Source organism: Thrips palmi, unplaced genomic scaffold (genome assembly GCF_012932325.1).
Source record: "Thrips palmi isolate BJ-2018 unplaced genomic scaffold, TpBJ-2018v1 HiC_scaffold_18, whole genome shotgun sequence".
Classification (NCBI taxonomy): Eukaryota; Metazoa; Arthropoda; class Insecta; order Thysanoptera; family Thripidae; genus Thrips; species Thrips palmi.
Genome location: NW_023144627.1, coordinates 16,134,980 through 16,152,070, shown reverse-complemented (window position 1 = coordinate 16,152,070; position 17,091 = coordinate 16,134,980). Strand labels below are relative to the sequence as shown.

General features: G+C 38.8%; 3 protein-coding genes and 1 long non-coding RNA gene across 5 annotated transcripts; 1 reads left to right on the top strand and 3 right to left on the bottom strand.

The window, feature by feature from the left end:
* LOC117645543 lies at nucleotides 1–565 on the bottom strand. The gene is made up of 3 exons (XR_004587731.1): nucleotides 364–565; nucleotides 123–193; nucleotides 1–15 (listed from the first exon to the last, which is right to left on the bottom strand). It is a non-coding gene; the product is annotated as an uncharacterized LOC117645543 (long non-coding RNA).
* Nucleotides 566–634: 69 nt separating this feature from the next.
* LOC117645542 (serine/threonine-protein kinase RIO2) lies at nucleotides 635–3,887 on the top strand. Its single transcript, XM_034385826.1, has 7 exons — nucleotides 635–827; nucleotides 1,076–1,217; nucleotides 1,306–1,474; nucleotides 1,559–1,768; nucleotides 1,843–2,034; nucleotides 2,122–2,214; nucleotides 2,343–3,887. Exons 1-7 carry the CDS (start codon nucleotides 762–764, stop codon nucleotides 2,965–2,967), a joined length of 1,497 nt encoding a protein of 498 aa, XP_034241717.1. The 5' UTR covers nucleotides 635–761; the 3' UTR covers nucleotides 2,968–3,887.
* On the bottom strand, nucleotides 3,165–10,885 carry LOC117645541 (huntingtin-interacting protein 1). Of its 2 annotated transcripts, none has more exons than XM_034385824.1 (18): nucleotides 10,518–10,885; nucleotides 9,364–9,427; nucleotides 8,980–9,179; nucleotides 8,674–8,893; nucleotides 8,300–8,574; nucleotides 7,780–8,212; nucleotides 7,583–7,671; nucleotides 6,769–6,888; nucleotides 6,583–6,676; nucleotides 6,427–6,501; nucleotides 6,241–6,330; nucleotides 5,955–6,164; nucleotides 5,627–5,880; nucleotides 5,408–5,560; nucleotides 5,228–5,328; nucleotides 4,892–5,121; nucleotides 4,615–4,787; nucleotides 3,165–4,535 (listed from the first exon to the last, which is right to left on the bottom strand). In XM_034385824.1, exons 1-18 carry the CDS (start codon nucleotides 10,599–10,601, stop codon nucleotides 4,524–4,526), a joined length of 2,877 nt encoding a protein of 958 aa, XP_034241715.1. In that variant the 5' UTR covers nucleotides 10,602–10,885; the 3' UTR covers nucleotides 3,165–4,523. The 2 variants fall into 2 exon arrangements, with proteins under 2 accessions (XP_034241715.1, XP_034241716.1); XM_034385825.1 differs by lacking the exon at nucleotides 10,518–10,885 and adding an exon at nucleotides 9,750–9,866.
* A 135-nt stretch (nucleotides 10,886–11,020) lies between these two features.
* Nucleotides 11,021–17,042, bottom strand: LOC117645540 (myoneurin-like). Its single transcript, XM_034385823.1, has 10 exons — nucleotides 15,975–17,042; nucleotides 15,442–15,897; nucleotides 15,299–15,362; nucleotides 15,002–15,229; nucleotides 14,672–14,887; nucleotides 14,430–14,588; nucleotides 14,048–14,343; nucleotides 13,786–13,968; nucleotides 13,250–13,680; nucleotides 11,021–13,176 (listed from the first exon to the last, which is right to left on the bottom strand). The coding sequence occupies exons 1-10, from the start codon at nucleotides 16,809–16,811 to the stop codon at nucleotides 13,065–13,067; spliced, it is 2,982 nt and encodes a 993-aa protein (XP_034241714.1). The 5' UTR covers nucleotides 16,812–17,042; the 3' UTR covers nucleotides 11,021–13,064.
* Between the last annotated feature and the right edge of the window lie 49 nt (nucleotides 17,043–17,091).

The window sequence follows — 17,091 nt, the reverse complement described above, 5'->3', positions numbered from 1 at the left end:
AAAACTGTTCAAAACCTGCTCTCGATAACAAGAAAAATAAAGTAACAATCAAATGGTTTTGCATGCCAAACAAATTGAACAATCAAAGAGTACTAAGAAAACCAATAATTCTGAACACTTACGGTGTGCCCATTGTTTTCCAGGACGCCGAAGCCTAGCCCAGCAGTAGGCTTGACCTGCGACATTTCTGCTCCTGCTAAAAGCAATTTCGTGAGGGCAAAGTTAAAAATAGTGGATTCAACTATTTTTCAAAACAGTGGCCAGATTCGATTTAAGTTTCTTTCGAATGGACGTTTGGCTTAAAGACAAGAGAAAATGAGGGCTACTCGGTAAATTTTCAAGGAGGGAGCTGGGCTTAATTACCTAATGGACGGGGGCTGCTGGACAGGACATTATTAATAATATTGGCTAATAATGAGAAGAATAGGAATATGTGGCTAAAGGCGAAAAGTTGCTGAGGGCGCCTGGATCGCGCCTAAAAGCGCGCCAAGGACCTGCCGCGCAACGGCTGAGACAAAAGACGGCTGGAGGGGCTAAATTCTTCATAGCGGCTAGGCTAGCCTCGCTCGGGACCCCGGTTGGGACCCGGCCGCAAGGGTATGGCATGAGATCAAATATAGCTCACTGCTACCCCTCTGTCCCCTCCCCTCCCCCCGCCTACGTCCTTCCCCACGTGCGAAACGTCAACACCTTCTGCTCGCTGTGTTTTGTGTCGTTCTATCATCTCGTGCATTGAATATCGTTTTCTGAACACTGACATCATGGGGAAAATAAACGTGACCATGTTACGCTACCTAAGCAAAGAAGATTTCCGTGTTTTGACTGCTGTAAGCATTGTTTTCTTTTTTCAGTACTAGAGGTTATGTATTTTAGTCGTATTTCCTCTGTAATTTATTTCATTCTGAGCTAAAAGTCAGGCCTCCTTGGATTGAAACGCGTTACAAACGCCCTATCATGATTTTATATTCTCAGATAATGTTGCAATTTATTCACTCTGATGCATCTTAATTATTAGTGCTCCTATGATTCTGTTTGGTTGATCCAAATGTAACTTCACATTTTCTTCTGGACTTAGGTTGAGATGGGGATGAAGAACCATGAACTGGTGCCAGGATCTCTTGTAGGCTCCATTGCAAGTCTTCGGCATGGTGGTGCTCACAAAATTCTGAGGGAACTCTGTAAACATCGTTTGCTTACTTATGAACGTGGAAGACATTGTATGTATGATGCTATCTGTGTATATACTTTTTACACATATCTAATACTACCACCATGCTTTATGGCAATTATTGTTCTGTTTTTCAGATGATGGCTATCGTCTTACTAACTTGGGATATGACTACCTTGCCTTGAAAGCCTTGACTAGTCGAGGTGTTGTTAGTTCATTCGGGAACCAAATCGGTGTTGGCAAAGAATCTAATATTTATGTTGTAGGAAATGAGGACGGTGAACCTCTTTGCCTGAAACTCCATCGGTAATTTGAGACTTGGTTTGTTGTTATTTTGAAAAATATGAATCCTTAGCTTACTGATGAACTGGACCATCACCGTTATTACAGACTGGGACGTACTTGTTTCCGACGTCTTCGAGAGAAGAGAGATTATCATGCACATCGGAATGCTGCATCCTGGATTTACCTGTCTCGTATCTCAGCCACCAAAGAATTTGCTTACATGAAAGCCCTTTATGATCGTGGATTCCCTGTGCCTACCCCAATTGATTTTAACCGACATTGTGTCATTATGAAACTTGTTGATGGAAGCCCCCTGTAAGACATTTAAATTAATGATGAATTATTACAGGGCTTTGCACTTAATTTGACTTATAAAAATATTTATTTAGTTGCCAGATTAATGAAGTGGACGATGTTGAGTGGCTATATGATGAACTTATGAACCTTATTGTCAAACTTGGTAGTTACGGAGTTATTCATGGAGATTTCAATGAGTTCAATTTAATGCTGACTGATGATGGAAAGCCTGTTGTAATTGATTTTCCTCAGATGGTTTCAACCAACCATGCTAATGCTGAAATGTGAGTGTGGTACTTATGGTTTTAAATGTTCTATAAAGCACTGTAGCTACAAATGGTCATGGTTTTGAAATGCTTCTGTTGTCTTAGGTTTTTTATGCGTGATGTCAACTGCATCCGTGATTTTTTTAGGAGAAGATTTGGCTATGAGAGTGAATTTCACCCAACATTTAAGGATATTACGTAAGTATACTTTCAGCAATAACGGCAGGCGTACTTATTGTCTTTTGTACTATGGCTTGCTTATTCACTGCAATGGAATGCCTTTTTGTTTTGTCTTTGACTTTTCATTCTCTATGCTGCACTTACAGGCGTGAATCAGCTCTAGATGTTGAAGTTTCTGCCAGTGGATTCACTAAACAAATGGAAAAAGATCTTCTAGTTGGGATAGGAGTTCAGAGTGAAGAGGAAAGTGATGGAGAAGAAGCTGATATCGATTCAGAGGAACCAGTGTCAGAAAGCATTGAAATAGAGGAATTGAGGAAGCACGTCAATCAAATAATTATAGAAGATGAAGATAAAACCAGGAAAGGAACTTCACAAGCTGTGAGCAGTTCCAGTACTGCTCCACCCAACACAGAGAGCGAAATGGGAAACACATCAAGCGAGTTGCTCTCTGATGAAGTACCACCAGAGCTACCGAAAAGTCCGGAGGATGCAGATCCAAACCATAGGTCATTGCACACGAGGCTTGTGTCAGAGTGTGACAGTGATGTCTTTAGTATTCGTAGTGCCAGAACTAACGGCCTGTCTACTGCCTCAACCATAGCTCCCGACGTAATTAAAAAGAGGGTTCAAGTAGCTCTAGATAAAAGAGAAAGGCAGGCTGAGAGGAAGAGAGTACTGGCCAAAGGCGAAGCAAGTGCAGTTACTAGGTCACGCCGTGACAATGCCAAAACAATTCAGGAGTGTCATGGAGTGTGGGGATGGGATTAATCAGACTTTTCAGGGATATGCATTATTTTACTTGAGTTCTGGTGATAGAATATACAGAATCTACTATAATACAGCAAACTTTTTCTTATCCTTGCTCTTTACATGTCTTTGTGTTGCTCTCGATGGGGTTCAGAGTAGTTTTTGTGTGGTGTCTCTAGGTTCACTTGTGTCAAAGGTTTAAAAACCAACACAAAATCTTAATAGGAATATAATTTATTCTACTTTGAGTTAAAGGCTTAAGTAGTAGCACAATTAGTGGTCATGTCAATAATGGTAAACTAACAACACAGACAGAAACCATTGCACATTGCAATTATAGTCAACCACTGAGTTCAAAACTATGTAAAAAATATAACTTTACTTAATTTACAAATCAATAAAGATGCTACGATGTGCACAAAAAAGGATAGTCCTAAAAGGCACTATAATTGGTATACTACTCTTGAAAACATGTCATTATAACTTGGTAACAGGAACATACTATCATCATGCATCTTAAGAAATGCGTGTAACACTTAGGGAACGCTATTTATTTAATTATAAATGGGAAAAAGAAGCAGTTTTAGTTGTGATTCACCTTAAATTGGCACAGCATGAATAAGTGTAACTTGGATATTACAAACTCTTGGACTTCTGTCTGGGGCATAAAAACATTTGCTAGTCTCAATAATCATCCGGCAGTCTTTCATTCATAAAAGTTGTTAGTACATAGAAACAGAAGAACTGGACCAGCTAAAAGGGGAATGGAGAGAGGAAGGAAGGAATACCATACTATCACTTAGACCAGGAGGGCATTGTTACAAATAAAATTTAAAAAAAAAACAACAAAAAAACACATAGCAATGTTGATTATGTAACTTTTTAAGATAAACAAAAGATATGTGGATGGAAATAAAATTTCATTCAAGATGGTTCGATTATGAAAGTGTATCATTAAATAAAATAAGACACAAGAATCTCACAATAAGCGGTGACACAAAGCATAATAAAAATGATAAAAAGAAAGTCCAAGGACAAGAGGAAAGCAAACACTCTCGTTCCAAGCTGTGACTTTTGACAGATAAGACAAATCAAGGAAATTAATGATTGTGTAGATTACAACAAAATGATTGGTCACTTCTGCGACTTACCAAAAAGTTGATGGGAAATGAAACAAACATGACAAAACACAGTTTAAACAATCAATCATAGCATCATAGCTACAGCAAGCATCAGTTATAAAGATCTTAAAAGTTACTAATACTGTTAACTAAAACAATTTAGAAGACAAGCTAAAAGTTGATTAATTAAAAATGATTATTATACCAAAAAAAATATTAAAAAGATATTTAAAAGCAACAAAAACTATCACTTGAGAAAGCAACAAGCTCTTAGATTGATTCTCAGCATAATTAGCTCAAAAGTAAGCAATGTTAGTAGGCTGTTCTAACAGTTATAAGTTTCAAAGCTAAATAGAATAATAAGCTGGGTGAGCAAAATATCATAAGCCAAAGCATTTCGTTTCAGACACAAGTAGTTAAAGGGTTGGTCATGAACTGTAAAATGTTAGCGGTGTTTTAAGGTTTATCCTGCAAAAGAAAAAAGAGAAGATTACTTTTGGCTATTTTCTGAAGAATATGTAACTGTAAAGCACTAGACTTGACTCACCATAATCTCCCACCCTTCAACATCTCCAGCAAGTTGATAATGTTGCCGCCGCAAAGCAGCCAGGTGCTGTCGTTCTTGTTGGAGGGAAGCTTCCAGTTCCAAAACTTTCACTTGACAATCCATTTCAAGGCGTTTAGCTTGATGAAGTGTAAGCCCAGAAACGTCCAGCTCCTCTGCAAATAGATAATTATGCAGGTAGAGAAATTCAAATTATAGACTTCTTATTTAAAATTATGTTTTAGCAACAGTGACAAAAATTACTGTAAAAATTACAAACCATTCTCTTCAATAAGTTGAGCACAGTCTTTGGCAGTAGCAACAACCTGCCCAGTTGCTTGAGTAACACCTCTTGATGCTTGAGACAAAGCCGTAAGATTCAAACTATCACGAGATGCCTTCACTCTGCTCGCAACAACAAGCTGAGCAGTGCTTGCAGCTACCTCTTGTGATGCAACAATTAGAGATTCTAGCTTGCCCTCACCACTGACAACCTTGTCAGCTGCAGTGCTACAATGGAACAGAAAATAAAAATTGAGATTAAAAATAGATGTTTACATTTAATTTAAGAACTAAAGCAGTTTAAGAACAAGAAAAAGATGATAAGTTAGCTTACAGCAAAAACTTAGCTCCCATTGCAACAGCCTTAGCTGCAGAAATCAGTCCCTCCGTCCACTGATGATTTCTTTTGTAGAACTCCTTGGCAGTAGCAGTTCCCTGGAATAGGATTTATAGAACTGTTAGTTGAATACATTACACAAACCTCATCCAAGCCTTAACACCAAAAATAGTTTACCTTTCCTTTGGCGACAATCTCAGCCTGAAGAAGTCGAGCTTTCTGAACCAGAATTCTGATGGCTAACATAAGAGAGGTGCAGGTATCCAGAATCTTCTCATTCACTTCCAGCTTAATGCCAGAGTCTCTTGCCCGAGATTTACTCAAAATTTCCTGCAAAGACGGTGCTATTAATTATTATTCTTCTTTCAATATGCACAAACAATGGATGGTACTTACAGCAATCCTTTTGGCTGCTTCTTCGATTGCTTTATCCATGTTCGATAATTCATTCTCAACCATATCACCAATTATTTCGACAGAGTCTCCCTTAATCTGTCCAGTTAGTCTTTCCAGTAAGTTTGCCAACTCGTCCATTCGATCCACAGTAGTATTTGCCAGTTCTTTTACAGTACTGCTGTCAGCTTCTTCTCTGACACCTCTCAGCAATGCTAAAACTGAGCTCCCAAGGACTTTACATTTCTCTGCCATATCTACAAAGAAAAGAAAGTGTTAGTGGTAAAACCCTGCCTAATAATAACCAGAAGATGAGAAAACAAATACTTACGTTCCCCTAGTTCAATATCAGGAGACGTGTTGGACGTTGCTTTTGCATGAAGAACATAATCAGCTGATAAATGGGCCACACGTATTATGTGGCACACAAGTTTCTCAAAGACGGACGAGTAAGAACTGCTAGCTTTGGCTGAATCAGGAACTAGGGCTGGCAACTCGACAACAGAGTCCCGAAGAGGTACCGCCAATGTTCCTAGATAATCTGGAAGGGGAAAATATGGAAATACACAGTAAATGGAAGAAATACAAATAGAAAGTGAACAGACCACAAAACTAACCTGGAGTGCAAGTGACAGCCGATATGGCAGGGTTATCCACTTCATGTATTGATCTTTCAACAATGGCTTCAGCCTCTCTCACACAGGCCACTAAAAAGGAAAGAAAGAAATGAAATATGAGTTGAGTTAGAGAAAGGCAACAAATTTTCAAAATCTTCAACAATGATAAAGTAGGTATCAAGTTACCAAGCAAGCGTTTCAGAGCTTCTTGCTGATCTTGATTCTTTAGTTCCATTTCCAACAAATCACTTTTAGCTTTTTCTGAAACCAAATTAAATTTTTAAGTTAATCAAGTTCTTTATACCCGAACTAAAGTTGAATGGAAAATCTTCAATAACTCACCTAGCAAGCTTTGCAATGCTTGTTGCTGATCTTGACTCTTCAGTTCTCTTTCCATCATGTCTCTCTTAGATCTCTCTATTTCTTTGGTTAAGGTCTGCAGACAAAATAAATCAATCATTAGATTATTATTTGTAAGATTGTTATCACTACACAAACATCTCTTGAAAAAAATGAATGAATGCTCACCAAAACTTTGTCATGATCAGCTACCATTTCGGAAAGCTGAGCCTCTGCTTCTTCTTTCCGCTTTTCTGCATCTTCACTTGCCTTTTGAATTCCAATAAGCTGTTTGTCCACATCTGCTTTCTGTAATAAAAAATGGGAACAAAATACGTGAAACACTTTTCATAAAATAGTGAACCAGTATCAAGCTTGTGCAAAAGACCATACAACAGCATTTCAATTGAATTCTTTGGGGGCAAGCAGGGGAGTTTCTAGCCTTGTTCCAGTGACAATGTGGAAGTGTTCCAGCCTATTTTGTGCCGAGGGATTGTTACAAGAGACAAATACTAAATGCTGTACAGGCATAGTCCATGTGTTGTGTGCTAGTGCTTGTGCTCCATCCACCACCAGATAGATGCCATCTTTGCTTGAAAATTCTTGGTTTAATTTGATATTGCCCTATTGTTATAAAAAAATAAATAAATAGGTAATGAAAATCAATTTTAGTTTGTTAAATTGGACGCAAAATGAGGGAGAAGTTCAGAGAAATTTCAAACAAGATGGTTAACAAGATAGAATTGGGATGTAAATGGTGGTAGAAATCTTACTATTGACACTATCAGACTATTAGCAGCCTGAGCAAACAGTGTCATCTTGTCACACACTTTCAAATCTTTCTCCAAACCTGCTTTCTGGAAAGGGATAGATAAGATATAAATGTGAAAACAGGAAAGACAAGGTTTTTTTTCAGCACCACTTCTTGATGTAAAGTGTGATGGAAGAAACAATGCTGCTCTGTGATAAGGAAGGAAAACGGACTAAGATAAAAAAAACTAACCTGACGAAGAAGATTTATGTGCTCTTCTCTTAATTTACTGTACACTTCTTTCAACTTTAAAAACTTTTCTTCGAAGGCCTTTGCTCTTTCTAAAAATCCAACAGAAGACAATGCAAATCATGCCATTAGTTTTTTATGGTAATATGGCTGGTTTATTATGGTTCTAAAACAACAACAAACAAAAAAGAAAGGCTTACTTTCTGCATCGTCATTTTTTTCAGCTGCAGTCGTTTGATGCATGAGATCTGCAGTAGTCTGATGCATGAGATCCTCATGGAGCTTCTTTTCTTGCATAAGTTCTGAATCCTTGGTAGCTAGGGCATTTTCTAAATCCATTATGCGAACTTGGAGTTGATCAACAAATTTATGATGATCTTGACGCAATTTGTTGTTTTCTTGATGTAACCTTTCAATACGTTGGCTCCATTCATCAGGGGGGGCCATGGGCACAGGCTGAGGAACACTCAGATCTACTAGATCACCTGACAGCGATCCAGACGGTGATCCTGCGTCTGATACATCCACAAACTCAGAGGCATCTGCTTCAGACTGTTCAAGGTCTGTTGGTAGCCGCACCACTGGTGTGACATAGCCAAGGAATTCAGACTGAATCAAAAAGTTTGGAGGATTCTGATGAGAGAACAGAAAGGTATTAATGTCAACAGGCACTCTTGCAGTAAAACCAATTTCTGGAAATATTCATAAAGAATTCTTTACCTCTGGCAAAGGGGGAATGTGAATTAAGTTACGGAAATATTGCAAAGTATTGGCACTTAAGTAGAACTGTTTGAGATCTTTAAATTGCTTTAAAAAGCGATCTCGATGTCCTTGTAATGTGTCAGCAGGAAGTTCTGAATGAAGCTTGAAGAGAATTTTAACACAGTAGTCGTACAATTGAGAGGAATCTTGAATACAAGGAATCAGTGGGGCCAAGCGGCACTGGCCACAACTTGTCATTGAATTGGATCTTGACATGTCTAAGGATCCAAAAACTGAAAGAGATAAATGTGGTACATCAGCAAAACATTATACTCTGTTCTAAAATAAGAGATGATACACAGTAGATAAAATTAAAAAACCTGTGCACTTACTGGCACTTTGAAGAGCAAGTACTTCATCCATGTAGTCAAACATCTCCACTGCCATCTCAAAATAATTATTAACATTATTTTCACCAATTGCATCAAGTTCTTCTTTAGAAACTTCTAGATTGCCAGGAAAACGGGGGTTCCTTCTGTGAAAATCAAGCTTTACAATCAAAAGCTGGGTATATTGCTGAATCAACTTTCCATAGCTTTCTCGAAGATGACCCTAGTAAATCAAGAAGTTACCAATAACACTTAAAAGGGAGCAAAACAATTGATCCTTTTGCTCACTAATAACAAATTCGACCTTACCCATAGCTTCCCAATATTTCGTATTCTCTCCTTATGTTTCTGAGACAAAGGAACGACTGATTCATGGCCCTCCCGTAGGATTTTATGAAGGACATGACAAAATTTCCAAGCCACAATTCTGTTTCCTTCCAACGGTAGGCGCTTTACACAATCCCAGAAGGTTTGTGCATTTTTTTCCTGAAATGTGCCAATTATAGCACCTAGTAATATTAAGGAATTGCATACCAAACATAACTTCAGAACTAATTTCCTCTTTTTCTGTCAATAAAAACTTTAATGGAGTAATAAACTTTGACATGAATCAGTGGAAACACAAGAACGGCATTCAAAAGATAATTTTACTAGGTCTACAGGCAGTGACACAAATAGTTTAGAAAAGGATACTGCGCACATGCTTCTCCTTCACGGGGCATTCTATGGAGTTTACTGCTTTGCTGATGCTGACTTGCTGCAATGACAAAAAAAGACAGCTCAATGAATTACTGGAACCCAAAAAAAGGATTAATCGACAATAATGACCATGGAAGAGGAACATGTTAACTGCTCGGGAAGGTCAATCAATCAAACTTCCAGCAACAAATAGTGATTGCTAGACTTTCAAGCTCTACAAACAAATTATATCATCTACACTTGTTTCTGTGCTAACTGAGCACTGATACAAAATGGCAATGGTGAGCATCGCAGGTCAAAACAATAAAACATTAGTGCAACACCAACAAAGAAACAAGTATAGGGTGTGAAGTGCTACAGATTCAAGAGTGAGCTTATACCTGGAACTGGTAAAACTCTGGCGAAAAAGGGGAAATCATTGCAAAACCTTGCTGGTGCCCAACAAGCAAGCTACGGCACCCTGTATGGAACAGGAAGGATAAATATCTCTATATGATAAGATAGGAATCATCACACTGCCCTGCCCACTCATTCTTATCTGACTTGGCCATAAATGAAAGATAACCAAAGAAGGCCACAGCTGACTGTTTCAAGGGTATCAGTTGAAGAATGAGCAGAATAAGCTATTTATTAAAGACGATCAACAGGCAAATGAATATGGTGCTTTGCTGAAGTTGTCGTTGGACCCATGCAAAAATAATGCACTTCCAAGAGAAAACGGAAACTTGTGCACGTAGACCCCACAACAGGAACGTGGTGAGGACGTTCATGGTAGGGACATAATCAGGTTTTAATGAGCGAATTTAGACAGATACTGACACTGTCATGACAGGAAGTGACCAATAAATTAAGGTGTGGGAGGTTAGTGTGGTTCCTGAAATGAGAGGTGGGCTGGGTTCCACAGTTCCACTGCCTGGCTGCTCAGGACACAAGTTGACACGTCAATATTTGCATAAAAATACCAGACCTATTCATTAATAAAATCCAAGTTGAGTAATGCGCACAAAAGTCCGTGACTCATTGACAGCTCGTTCGCGCCGGCCTTCCACTACTTTTAACATGGCTTATAGGGTCACAATAATAGGGATGATGGTTTCCAGACTATTTCGTTGCAATTCTGTTAACAACTAGAAGGAATTGAAACAAACCTGGAATTTCTCGAAGTTCTCCCTTTCCAGTTCTAGGCTGGACTTTCTTGGCTGAAGAACTCTAGGCAAAGATAAAGACGCCATAATGTCTTCAAACTTGAACTAAGTCTAAGTAAAGCGCCTGAACTTCATTGAGGTTCTTTTAGATTTGTTGTTTATAGCTTTGACTGCAATGCAAATGCAAGGGTTGCAGCTTTTCTCTGTTGCTTCGTTCCGATCCGGACAGTCGAACGGACGGGGACGGGTGTTGTTGTTGTTGGTTATGGCTGGCTGCTTGTTTCCCAACACTACTTTCTCTCTCTCTTTCTCTCTCTTGCTACGGCGCCTTGCTTGCGCCGTGCCGCCCTCTTGCGGTCACGACTAGAACTACTGCACCTTGTTGCTTGGCTTGGCTTGCACTCCCCCACGAGCCCACGGCACGGGTAGTCTCCTCAATTCTGAAACTTGATTTGTAGTTGGCGTGCTCATAGCTCGGGTCTGGCAATAGATAGCGAGACTCATGATCTGGTAGACAAACTTTAATAAACTCTAAATTTGTTGTATTGCTTACAGAAATTGGTTTTCACTCTGCCAAAACTTGTGGACCTTTGTGCAAGCATCTTGATAACTTTACCGATATTTATTTATTTACATCATGTACAAGTTACTATTCTACATCACGTTCTCACATTGCTACAAGACACAAGTATACTGCTGATAAAGGACCACATTAGACTGTAACAAGATCTGGAAAATATACCAATCCACTGGTCTTACACTATTAAAATAACGTACATACTTCCTACATCAGTCACTAAACGCCACTGAGGAAAGGGAACCCCATTCCAAAAAATGACAGAAGCTACCCTGTTAAAACATGAATGCTTTTTTGAATATTTCTGCATGCAGCTAAAATCAAACACAAAACGAGAACTGAAGGAAGGAGGAATGTAACATTTCGCGCCATTTTTTTAAAAATGGTTGATGAGAATTTTTGAAACAACTCATTATAAGGTAGCTATGGCGCAGAAGGATGGAGGGCTCACCATTATTTACCTGCAGCTGTAAGTCAAGTGCATACAGCCTGCCCTCCCCCTTCTGCCATCTCCTTCCTTGCAGGCTGCATTTGCTAATTTTCTTGTGTGAAAAGGAAATTGTCACAACTTTCATGCTTCTAGACTTCTATGATTGCAATATAAGGGTTAAAACTAACCACTCTGAATGTAAGGCAGAAATACAATTTTCACAAGAAGACATAATACACAAGAGAGATTGATATGTGACAGGAAGAAAACCAGTCAATGTTCTTAATGCTCACCCATGTAATGTATGATAATACCATACAAAATAAATTAACAGAAACAGCAAATAATCAGTCAAACAAAACATACAGATGCAGCCATATTATGAGCATCATGAATGGCCTTTACATTACCTATCATGTTTCATGGTATTAGTCATCATGACAAGAATAGCAGCAGAAATAAAAACGATCGTGGACAGCATCCTAGGTATCACAAACAGATCACATACTAACACATTAATTTATCTTAGCACAAAAGAAAAATATCAATTTTAAAATTTATCAAAATTGAAAAGGGAAAATTTTAACGGTACAATCTATTTTTTAAAATCATGCTTGAATGGCCGTGGGGACATTACAGTGGTCATGGAAACCCTTTGTGGATGGAAGGCTAGAAAAGGTAAATCAATCAAGCCTTCACCAGTACAAAATATTTCAGCTGCTAGGCAAAATTCGTGTTTTGATCCACAACAAAATTTCTTGACTGCATTATGGCTTAGCACTTTTACAATTTTTAAATTGAAAATTTTTTGATTTAGAGACATTTGTTTCTTAACAATAAAAAGGGCTTTTGAATACAGTTGTTGAACTTTTTTAAGATAAGTGATGGGAAGTAGAAAAATATCTTATTGTCTTTCAAATAAAATAGTGAAACATACATCAATGGAGTAAAAAATTTGACTTTAGTTAGCTACATGTTTTTAAAAAAAAGGCAGCTTTACATGTGTAAATTGTCTTTATCCTGCCCATCTAGTTGTAGATGAGGGTACAGACGATAATAAAAAACAAAAGGGTAAAAGGACACATCAACGACAAAAAACAAACAAACAAATGTAAAATAAAACGGCTATGAGTCTGTAGGTTAAAATTCAGGCAAAATCTGAACATGTCAATTAAACAATTCAAATAATTTCAATTGGAAAATACTGAAAACACTTGAGTGTGGGGTGTTATTGAAAGGTGACAAATCTCTGCACAGCTGACCATAAACTGGTCATGTTGCACTCGATTTGTGAAGTCCATGGAATGGTTCATAATTCAATACATTTAAAAAAAATACAAGATACAATATGGATAGGATCAATAAAAAAATGAAGAAATGTGCTTAACCATATGAACACACAAGAAAACAAAATAAAACAGTTTTGGTGCACGAGCAAGTGCAAGCTTGTCATTCAGTTACATAACTGGACGTGCACTTAGTATCTCTTTTGACCCCTCTGGCTAACATGGATGGACCCTAAAATAGGCAACTGCTTAAACATTTAAAATAAGGACATGGTGGGATATTCACTAGACTGAGACGACGGTAAAGAAGATGACTGCGATGGCAGTTGAGACATCCCTGAACCATAACCAACACCAGCTTGATGATAACTAGAAGAAACAAAATTATTGGTCAATATGGTACATAAGAATACTGATGAGCTAAAATATTAATAATACTTACCCTACTCTACTATCTAACATCATCGCTGCCATTGCTGCCGCTGATTGCATATGATGAGTGGGATTCGGGGTAGGAATGGAACCAGTTTGCGCTAGCAATGCATCCTTGGTCTCAGCTTGCATCGACTCCCCATTACTCGCAACACCAGCGAGAGATAGGCGGGTGTTTGCATGCATTTGCTGCTGCTGCTGGTGGTGATGATGGTGATAGTCCATGTTCATGTGTCCGTCATTACCACTGAGCCCAGCAAAACTTGTTGCATACTTGAGGTGTTGCTGAGCAGCTGACATGCTGTGAGCAAGAAGGATTTCAGCCATCTCTCCTGACCCAGCAGCAAGAGATCCACTGACACCCCCTGATGTCAAGTTCATCCCATGGTTTGACGACTGGGTAGAAGATGCATTATCAATGTTAAAGTCATCCCCAATATCCTGTGAAAGGAAAGGAAACCATAAACCTTGTTTGTAGTTTCATTGTTTATTTTTAAAAGCTGAGAGATCAATTTTAGACAAATAGAGAAACAGTAGGAACTTTACCTGATCTCCTTTCCTTGTATCTCCAACACGAGACATTCGAGCTTTGTATGGTACTCTAGCTGAAGCATTATCACCATGGTGACGGGTATAGTGCTCTTTCAATTTATCTCGCCTTGAACTTGCATAATCACACTGATCACATTTGAAAGGTTTGTCATCCAAGTGAATTCGTTCGTGCCGCACCTACATAGACCATGAGAAACAACATGTTAGACTTCAGCCAGAAATGGAGTAACAAAATTTTTTTCTTAGGACACATTACCAAATGACTCTTTTCAAGAAATCCTCGACCACATATGTGGCATGTGTGAGGACGAACCCCTTCATGAGTACGTGCATGGGAAAGGAGCTGTGACTTCTTAGGGGTTGAGTATTTGCAGTCAGGGAATGTGCATCGGTGGACATCTCCCGTGTGAATACGCTTGTGGGCCATCAAATGAGCGATGTATTTAGTAGCAAAACCACATGCATCACATAAGTAAGGCTGCTCTTTACTGTGAGACGTAAGATGTTGTTCCAATGTACTGCGCATGGCATATGCTCTGCCACACGTATCACCTGTAATTTGACATTGGCATTTAGATATATTCTGTGGAAGATAGTTCAAGAATACCACCTAGTCTAGCTCACAAAATCAAACTCACACTTATAGGGAAGTTCTCCTGTGTGACTCCTCATATGAACAAGGAGATATGGCCTTGACCTGCATTTATAGTCACACATAGTACAGTGATGTGGTTTGTCATCACATGTTTTAGATCTGTGAGCCACTAAATTCACCATTTTGTCACATTGATATTCGCCTGAAATATTTTTAATAATAATTGATCACCACTCCATTTGTAAGAGCATAAAGAGACTTGCTGATAGGCTATATAACACTCACAGTTGTCACATTTGAACGGCGGGCCAGGAAAATGTTTTTTAAGATGCTTGTAGTAATCTTTTATGTAACCACAAGTGAATTCACATTCACTACACTTATATATAACATCATGTGCACCCTGATGCACATCATTCACATGTGTATCTAATTCTGCCTCATCACTGGCTCGGAATTTACACTGCTTACATTTCAATTTTTTGACAGCCAACTGTTCATCTGAAAAGTAAGAAATGAACTTGATATGTGCCATGAGCAAGATGCATAAAAATTCAATGTTTTGTTTGAAAGATGGAAAAAATACTTGTGCATTCATTTATTAATATGACAAACCTCCATCAAGTGTGACTGCCATGTCATCGTCCATCATAGCCGCTGCAGCAGCTGCTGCTGCTTCACGTTGCTTCTTCCCAGTTCCTGGTGGACGACCACGACGTGCAGACCCAGGAGGATAGTTTCCTTTTACTGATGTTAAACGAAGAGAACTCCTACTAACTGTTATTTTTCTGTTTTTGCTCTTGGTGACGCCTCCACTCCGAGTGCGGGTCAATGCCTTAAGGCCTAAAATTTAAAGAAAATGTAAGAAACTGCCAGTCAAAGCTATAAAAAAAAATAATAGAGGACACACACCACTCTCTGAAAGACTTCCTTCTGAATCTCTTGAGGCTGATAGATCTTCAGCTGTTCCACTACCCTGAGCAAGACAAAAATCGGGTTTAGAAAAAAAAGGAACGTAAAATTAACAGCATAAAATTCAATAAGTGAAGCTCTACCTCCATATCATCATCATCCTCATCTTCTTCATCATCATCTTCCTCATCTTCATCTTCACCCCCTGTTCTGACAGAGCGTTCCATGTCAACTTTGATATCAATCATGGGCTCATCCTTCAAGAAACCCTCATCTCCCTCAAAACCCTGATCTTCAGTTTCTTCTTTCAGTCTCTTGTTACTGTCATCATCAGATGAGTCTTCAGAATACCTTCCAACATATGAAATATCAGGATCTCCACTGACATCACCTTCATCCTCCTCACCATCTTCCTCTAATTCTTTGTCATCATTTAAAGACTGCTTTGTTGGTTTCAATTTATTATTCTCTGTTAAAAAATGGTCAATTGCTTGAGCTTGCTTTGAACCTGGTGAGCCTGAAGGTGAGGGGACTTCCATTTTAACAGGTGAACTATCATCTGAATGGGTAGAAGCTGTCACCACTCCTGAGGAGGAACCCTGCAAACAAGTGGTGGGTTAAGGCAGTGACCGCAAGATTCACACACAAACTTAACTACATTAATGAAATCACTTACTTGATTAAATTTACCACTCAAAGACTCATAAACTATTTGGTATTTATTAAAGAGGAAGTTGTTAGAAAGAAGAGCTTGGAGAACAGCATAGAGAGCTATTTCGCTCTTTGGATAAAGGGGATCTCTGTCTACATGCTCAGTTATTGCTTGCTGATCCATTGATGTCCAATCAACAAATGTCAATAGCTTCCTTGTGTGCTGCTCACGGCCACGGACATCTTGCAGCACCCAGTTAGTCACAAATGGTAAAAGCGCACTCTGAGGTATGGTCCAAGCATCATCTGATAAAAAAGCTTCCACAAGAGAAATGGGCGATTCCAGAAGCTCAGTCTGCTTCATAACATCTTCAATGTTATTTTTTATGAAACTAGAGGAGCACTTTAAAAGAGATGGCATATTATATTTGTCTGCCATTTCTTTGACAGACACACAATTGGAAACTTCTAAGTATCTTTCGAGGTACTCTGAACAATAGTCTTTCAACTTCGGCACCAAAAAGTGATTGGACAATCTCACTAGTTCACATACATTTTCTTTGTCAATGACAACACTGCCAGTATACATGTAGTTGAGCAAACACTGAAACACCTCGGAGCTTTTGCAGGTTATGGTTAGGTGTTCCTTAACAATCCTTTGCATCTTCAGGATGGAGTTGAAGTAGGGTGAGCACGAAGCTAACACATTTCGGTGTGCTCTGAACTGTTTTCCTTCGACGTAAAGTGTCACATCACAAAATCTTCCACTGTCCTTCTGCATACGCAACTTCTCTAAGATAACATTGCCGTGTTGATTTTCGGTGAAGTTCATAGGATTGTTTGGGAGTGCGGTGTACTCCATATTATGTCCCTATCCTTGCCGCTTGGGCCGCTGCACCGGCACAAATGGGGCAGCACAACCAGGAGCGCAATTTTAACACCAACATAAATAAGTGCAACCATGTAGCCTGGAAAATTTATAGTCGCCCGTTCAAAATTGTTATTAATTGACAACTGAGAGTCGCGGCCATATTGATCCGTCTGAGATTACGCCTTTCAAAACAGCATTGTTTTGGTTATGTGGTAGGAACTGAGCGTCTTGTTTTTCTTCTTTCAAACATGCACCAACTAAGCAAAATTTA